Source organism: Gekko japonicus, unplaced genomic scaffold (assembly GCF_001447785.1).
Source record: "Gekko japonicus isolate JY-2015 unplaced genomic scaffold, Gekko_japonicus_V1.1 scaffold2699, whole genome shotgun sequence".
NCBI classification, from domain to species: domain Eukaryota; kingdom Metazoa; phylum Chordata; class Lepidosauria; order Squamata; family Gekkonidae; genus Gekko; species Gekko japonicus.
Window position 1 is genome coordinate 81,717 of NW_015169262.1, and position 7,585 is coordinate 89,301.

General features: G+C 50.6%; 1 protein-coding gene across 1 annotated transcript in view; it reads left to right on the forward strand.

Moving 5' to 3' along the window:
- Positions 1-7,585, forward strand: part of LOC107114919 (serum albumin-like) — a 31,521-nt gene that overhangs the window by 20,305 nt on the left and 3,631 nt on the right. The window contains exons 9-13 of the mRNA XM_015416526.1: positions 1,132-1,264; positions 2,782-2,879; positions 3,173-3,311; positions 5,255-5,475; positions 6,648-6,780. Coding sequence (XP_015272012.1) covers positions 1,132-1,264; positions 2,782-2,879; positions 3,173-3,311; positions 5,255-5,475; positions 6,648-6,780 — 724 coding nt within the window. The remainder of the gene's footprint in view (positions 1-1,131; positions 1,265-2,781; positions 2,880-3,172; positions 3,312-5,254; positions 5,476-6,647; positions 6,781-7,585) is intronic.

The window sequence follows — 7,585 nt, forward strand, 5'->3', positions numbered from 1 at the left end:
CCCCCCCCCCAATGCTGCCCTCTCCAGAATCCACCCCCCAAAACTCCAGGTATTTCCCTCCTTATAGCTGGCAACCCTACTTTCCCCTCAGTGCCTGATGGTAGGCAACTTAGTTTGGTCCAGTCACCTACTTTGGCCTTTGGGAGAAAACATATTGGGGCCAATCCTGATAGGGTTGCCAACTCCCGATGGGAAATTCCTGGAGATTTGAGGGATGGAGCCTGAAGAGGGTGAGGTTTGAGGAGGGGTGGGACCTCAGACAGGTACAATGCCATAGACTCCACCCTCCAAACCACTCAGTCCCTCATGGGGATCCATTGTTGCCAATCTCCAGGTGAGGGCTGGAGACCACTCAAAATTACAATTGCTCTGCAGAAGGGAGGGCGGAAGTCAGCTGAAGTCAAAGGGGCAGATAATGGTAGGTTGATGGTTAGCTGGGAAGGAGATGGGTTTGCCAACTCCAGGCTGGCAAATTCCTGGGAATTTGAGGGGTGGAGCCTGGAGAGGGTGGGGTTTGCGGAGGGGTGGGACCTCAGACAGGTAGAATGCCATAGACTCCACCCTCCAAACCAGCCATTTCATCCTGGGTAACAATTGTTGCCAATCTCCAGGTGAGGGCTACAGATCACTCAAAATTACAACTGCTCTTCAGGGAGCAGAGATCAGTTCCTCTGGAGAAAACAGTGGACTCTGCCATTATACCCTGCTGAGGTCACCACAGCAAAATGACACTGTTTGCCCAAAGCCAGAGCACTCCCCCAGAGCCTCTTTCTAGATCCCGTTGTATTTATTTCCACAACGGGCTTTACTGCTAGTTAGATATGAACCAGAATGGAGATCTCTGAGTGTTTCTATCCCAGTCAGAAGATGGGAGGTGGTGTTGCAAAGAAGGGACTCAGGCTGTAGCGGTACAATGTGAAATGTGATCCGCTTGATTAGAGCAGGGGGAGAAATGCTTAGAGGCAGAAAATGAGCATCTGTAGTGAGATAAAAATCCTGTGTCCCTATTCAGCCCTGGGGGCCCCATGGCTCTGAAGTTTTAAATGAACTCAAGTTCTGATATTTTAAGTGCTGCAAACACTTGAAATATTTATTGATGTGTTTATTTATTGTTGTGTTTAACATTTATAGGTTTTCGTACGAGTATGCACGGAGACACCAAGAATTGTCACCTCAGTCACTCCTAAGAATTCAGAAAGGGTACCATGATTTGCTGGGGAAGTGCTGCCAACTTGAGAGTCCTGTAGAGTGCCTCTCTGAAGGGGTGGGTTTTATGCAATCACCAGCAGATTCTGAATGATTTCTCTAAGAATGAAACTAGATGCTATGAAATCACAGGGTCCCTGTCCAAAATCCGGCCCTGGGTCAGATCTGGCTGCCACACTGCAAGCATTTCTGCACACTCACTGGTGGCAACCAGTGGTCCACGGTGGAGGCAGAGATAGGCTCTGTGTAATGATTAGGGATGGGCACGAACCAGGGAAATGTGGTTCAGGTTCGAACCATGAACGAAACCTGGTGGTTTTTTCACAAACCGAGGGACCGCAGTCCCTTTAAATGGGTCTTTTGGAAAGCCAAAAAAAGCAGCTGAGTGACGGGGAGCAGCTTGCTTCCCACTGCTCAGCTGTTCCGGGCTGCCTTGTGCCATCCCTGGGCCGCAGAGGACAGTCCAAAAGGGTAGAGTGGTCACCTCCTTGCCTGCTGAGATCTGGCGAGATCAGGCTGGCTCCTGGGCCATCTGGGTCAAGGTCTGACTGCCACAGCCTGACTCCAGAAGACTCACGCATTCACAGTCCGGTGTGGGGGTGCTGTAAGTGCTCTTGGAGCCACTCGCTCCCTCTCCTCCCCACAGAGCCCAGATTCCACAAAGCCCCCCTGGGTTAAGCCAGCTGACACCTGCAGTGTTGACACAGCCTCTGAATGTGAACGCTGGGAAACACGAGGTGTCTGTGGCGGTCAGTCTTGTTTCCAGGTTCCCTTAGAGGAGCCCTCCTGGGTCCATACCTTGTTACTACGAGACAACACAATTGCCTCCCTGTTATATATACACATATTCTTGTGTTGTTTCTGGACCAACAATTTCAAGGGTTATATATCACTTTAGGAACAATGGGAGCCTATTCAGCAGAGGGGCCCATTGACTTAGAAGGGGATCACTCCACTTAGGATGGCACTGAAAGGGGCTTTGGGAATGAATAAATATGTCACGGCTGGAAATATCTACGCTCCACCCCACCCCTGCTTCTTTTCTAACATCTAGTTTGCTGAAGAGTTCTGAAGAAGTCGGCATCTTGTGTTGTGGTCTTTTGGTGGGCCTTTGGCTTTGGACTGAGCTGTGGACCAGCACGGCTCCTCTGCCTTTAAGGAAAGCGGCATCGCTCAGAGGCGGCCGAAGTCCAGGGCTGCCCACTTGGCTTTCTGCCCCTGGCTCCCGCCCCAGCTGACGGTGCCCCTTCCGTCACTGGCTCACCTCTGGCTCCTGTTGCAGCCTTGTGTGACGCACCATCTCTGTCAGTCTCAGCCTGTCCCGCTGGGTTGCCGGTGAAGAGGTGGGGCCACCCTACAAAAGAAATCAGTGTGTATTTGAACAGAGGCGAGTTCTCTGTCATCCCATGCTCAGCTTGAACAAAAGGGGGAAAGATTGGCTGTCTCAGGCTTCAGTTAATGTTTATTACAAGACCAGTGATGCTGCTCTTGGAGAGTATCTAATGCTTCCTCTCAAGGAAGGACCATTTTCAGTTCTTCCCGGATGCCGCGCTCAACAATTCAACTTTCTTTCAGGAAGCTCAGCTCAGAAAACACGTTGCTGACACCCTGGAAGTGATAAGGACCAACTGTGAACTTTATGCAAACCTGGGAGACTACAAATTCCAAAACTTGTATGTTATTTTCATCTGCTTCTACCTTTGGAACAGGGGCTGGGGTTAGGGGGTGATCAAACTAGAGCATTTGAGAACTGCGAGTTTCAGTTCCATGACAGATGAAGTTCCATGGTGAATGTCCCAGATTCAGGCACATTTCTCTGGCTCCCCCCCCCCCAAACCTGTGAGCAGCCAGGAGCAGCCAAGAGCCAGCTGATGCGAGTGTCTCACTCTGGTCTTGAGCTCCTCCTGGCAAAAGCTCATTCCAAACCCCTTCTGCCTGGAACCCACCAAGCCCCTTCGCTTTGCAGGCTTCTCGTCCGCTACACCAAGAAAGCCCCACAGCTGCCCTTTACTGAACTGTACCAGTACTCAGGTCATCTGCTTGCCGTTGCTGCCAAGTGTTGCCCACTGGCTGATGATAAAAAGATGAACTGTGCTGAAGGATATGTGAGTATTCCTGCTTTGCCTTAGCCCTGAAGGTTGCACTGTGAAGGAGGAGCAGGGGGCTGGGTCCTTGTTGGCTGAAACTTGCATTAAAAGCCCCCTGTGTAGTGAACTGGCAACTCTGGCACATTATGCTGCAAGAAAAAGGGGAAGGAGATGAGCAGTGGGCAACACAGAAAGCCGGGTCCTGCTGCTGCTGCTGCTGCCGCAGCTGTGGCACAGCAGGACGTCCATGTGCCGTGCATCCAGAGCATTGTGAGAACCCCAGAAGTGGCACCCGTATTGAGGCATGGCAGTAATGCTTTCAGCTTTAAGATGGATGCCTGCAGCAACACCACACAGTAATCCTTTTTGGAGAAATGTTTTTTCTTGGGAAGAGCAGATAAGCTAGGTGGTTTTGAACAATAATTTTTTGTAGTACAATGTTACTGCAAGATGAGAAATTCTAGGAATGTACACTTATTTTATGAAGCAATGAAAATGCATATTTAATTTCCACTGCAATAGCACCGTATAGTCACAGAGGGGCACACGGATAAGAATGTAAGAGTTATCATTATTTTTACAGCACCATCAGTGGCAGTTTATGAGTAACATTCCCCCCCCCCATGCCCAGAAATGACCACACCAGCCACCCAGTTGCGAGTTAAGCCAGGTCCATTTACCATGTTGGGCTGCATTGCTGCTGCACTTGAGCCCAGTGGATCCTTCGTCTCCGAGGGGCTGCTGGACTCTCCTCCGGCTCTTCTACTGCAGACCAAAATGGCCACCCTCTGAATGGATCTGCACGGATACAGTCTTATTTATTTATCTGTTATTCATAGAACCATAGAGCTGGAAGGGGCCCTTCAGGCCATCTAGTCCAGCCCCCTGCTGCCCAATGCAGGACCAGCCTAAAGCATCTCTGACAAGTATCCGCCCAGCCTCTTCTTGAAAGCTGTCAGTGAAGGGGAGCTCACCACCTCCCGAGGCAGCTGATTCCACCTTTGAACCACTCTGACCGTGAAAAAGGTTTTCCTAATATCCAGCCGATACTTTTCTGCATGTAATTTAAACCCGTTGCTTCGGGTCCTCTCCTCTACTGCCAACTGGAAGCAGCTCCTGGCCCTCCTCCAAATGACAGCCTTTCAGATATTTAGAGAGAGCAATCGTGCCCCCCCTCAATCTCCTCTTCTCCAAACTAAACATTCCTAAAGCCCTTAATCTTTCCTCATAGGGCTCAGTCTCCAGACCCCTGATCATCCTCATCTCTCTCTTCTGCACCTCTCAATTTTGCCCACATCCTTTTTTGAAGTGAGGCCTCCAGAACTGCACACAGGAGGACTCCAGGTGCGGCCCGACCAAGGCAGTATACAGAGGGGCTATATGACCTCCTGCGATTTCGATGCTATGGCCCTTTTAATACATCCCAAGACTGAATTCGCCTTTTTTGCCACCGCATCAGACTGACTGCTCATATTTAGTTTACAGCCCACTCTTACCCCAAGATCTACTCCTCAGAAACGTATCCCCCATCCGATATTTGTGCTTGACATTTGACAGTAGAGCCTAATTATCTACCAGCAGTGCGGAGTCGGTGAAAGCCAAGTAGAAGGAAAGCTCCCAGATCCCTCCCACTGTGATGCCGCCTCCTCCAGCCTTGGCATTGCAAGCCTCCCATTGGATGAGCCAGAGGAAGGGCTGAGCCCAGCCCAGCCCCCCCCCCCCACCCCCCCCCCCCCCAAGTTTCAAAAAGATTGCCCCCACTGCTTCTAGGTACTTCTCTTCATTTGCTCTAGGTGGTGCGTGATTTTATAAAACTAAAGTTAATAGAAGACATGTTACCAGTATTGCATGTAATGAGATTAAGTACTCCTACTTTAAACAAGTTATGCTATTTGCATATTAAATTATTGTTCATCTATATGTCAATTTTGCAACCAAAATGTCTCCCTCTTTCTGTAAAGACGGACCTTGTGTTGGGAAGTATATGTCTGCGACATCAAGAACACGCCATAAACCCCAAAATCTGCCAGTGCTGCAGTAGCGACTACGCTTTCCGGCGGGAATGCTTCAGTGGCATAGAAGTAGATGACGGATACGTTCCTGCCCCCTGCGATCCAGAATTATTCACCCTCCACGAGGATTTGTGCACAGCTAATGCAGATGTGGAGAAAGAGAAGCGCAAGTAAGGAGCGTGGCCAGAGATTGGGCTGGTGATGTGGCTAAAGGGCCCGAGCAGACATGAGCAGGTCCCGATTTGCCCTCCTGTCCTTGTTCTCCTCGGCCTCTGCTGCCTTCCTTCTCTGCCCTGCTCTCTGGGGCTACTGCTTCTTCAGGCCCATGTCTTGTAAGCCAAGCAAATCCAACCCCAGGCCTGCCTCTGAGCCCTAATAAAATGGATCCAAGAGAATCCACTTTAGCAAGAAAGAGCGGGAGTTGATCTGCAACCACTCTCAAATACTTTGCCCCCAAAATAGGGTTGCCAGCTCTAGGTTCGGGCCCGGAGATGACACCATCGCACCGGGCATGTCGCCGGCCGACGCTCTAGCAATCAGCCAGCTACGTGCCTAATGTGATGACGTCACTTCCGGACCAGGACCGGGTCTCTCCCCCCCCCCCCCCCCCTGCCCCGCGGTAACTTGGCAACCCTATTTAAAAGAGGTGTATTAAAGTGTAAGATGACACTGAACCGGTGATATAATGAGATCTGTCCTCAACCATGGAGAAGTAAATATGTAGTTGAGCAGAAACAGAATCTCCAGCAGTACCTCAGAATATCAAAGATCTACCCTGGGCTTCAGAGGCTCCAGGCTCACCTGCTGAGACACCACGGTGATGGCAGGGGGGACACCCCAGCACAGTTTCTCTTCTGAGTAACTTGTTGATGCAGAAGAGTCCACATAGGCCCTTGTGGGTTTGGCCGACCCTTGAACTACTTTGGGGGGGGGAGGAGGTGGTCAGCACCTTCTCTGAAGCGTCGTTCCTTGTCTGTCTCCAGATTGGTACTCTTAAGGCAGGCTCCTGCTTCTTCTTGGGACTAGTTCCGCACTCAGTTTACTCTCTATCTCAGCTAGAGATGTAGTCCAGCCTCTACCTCTGTCTCTCCTCTTTCCTATCAAGTATGTTACTTCCTAAATAAGCCTCTATCTACTGTTTAATCAGGCTGTGCACCACTGCCGTGTTAATTTGCCAACAAAGTCAGACTTCAGTATTGAGAATCAGCATATAAAATCACTTAAAGTGTTTCTGAGACTCTTCACCTTCTCTAATCCCACAAGGATTTGGCCAGTGGTATCAAAGAGCATTGGGGCACTGATTCATGATTCAACCTGCAACTAACTTTTGATCTCACTTCAGGTTGCTTGTCAACTTAGTTAAATGCAAGCCGACCATCACAGACGAACAACTGAAGGCTGTTACCACTGATTTTTATGGAGTAGCAGGCAAATGCTGCCAAACTGAAAACCACGAGCAATGCTTTCACGAAGAGGTATGCTTTAAAAAAAGGAACAACCATCCCATCATGTACATTTCTTTAAGAGGGAGTTGGACCAGAAGATGTAGCCATGGGAGGGGGAGAGGGAGACATAGGGGGCCTGCCTCCCCAGGGCTATCCCACACTCCTTCACTGAACATTCAACTTCTTATTTTTTAAAAATAGTCTCTAGCCCTTTTGCTTATGCAAAAACGAGCAGAAACGGTGTCCTACACAATTGTTCACTAAGCCAGCCATAGATCTACTCTCACCTTCCACTGGCCAAGGATTGCACGCTGAAGGACTGGAAACCCTCAGGACACGAGGGACGGGAGTTTGTCAGCAGAACTTACCTTGTTCTGTGGCAGTCAGAAGTGAGCTGACCCCCAGCTCTGTTCAGTTTGGCACCAAGTGACTTCAGCCTGCAGCTGAACAGGTCTGCATTGTTTTTCCCCATAACTGCCTTCCCCTTCTCCTAGCAGCCTACGGCCTGACCCCAAATCCCCTCCGAGGGAGGGGCTGCACAGTGAGGAGAAGGAACGGGGGGGGGACTGGCCTCCTCTCCCCCCCGCCCCCAGTGGAAAAGGGAGGAGCAGGGGATGCCCCCCCCTCTGAGTCTCCCTCCTCTCTGCAGCAGACCCTCATGCAGAGGTGCTCTTTGGACACGAGATGGTCCCCCCTGGACCCTCAGAGAAGGTTTGTGCGGCTGGGAGAGGAGGGGAAGGGAGGGGAGGGGAAGGCCTCCTCTGTGGCTTCCTTCCTTCCTCCCTCCCTCCCTCCCTCCCTTCCTTCCTTCCTTCCTTCCTTCCTTCCTTCCTTC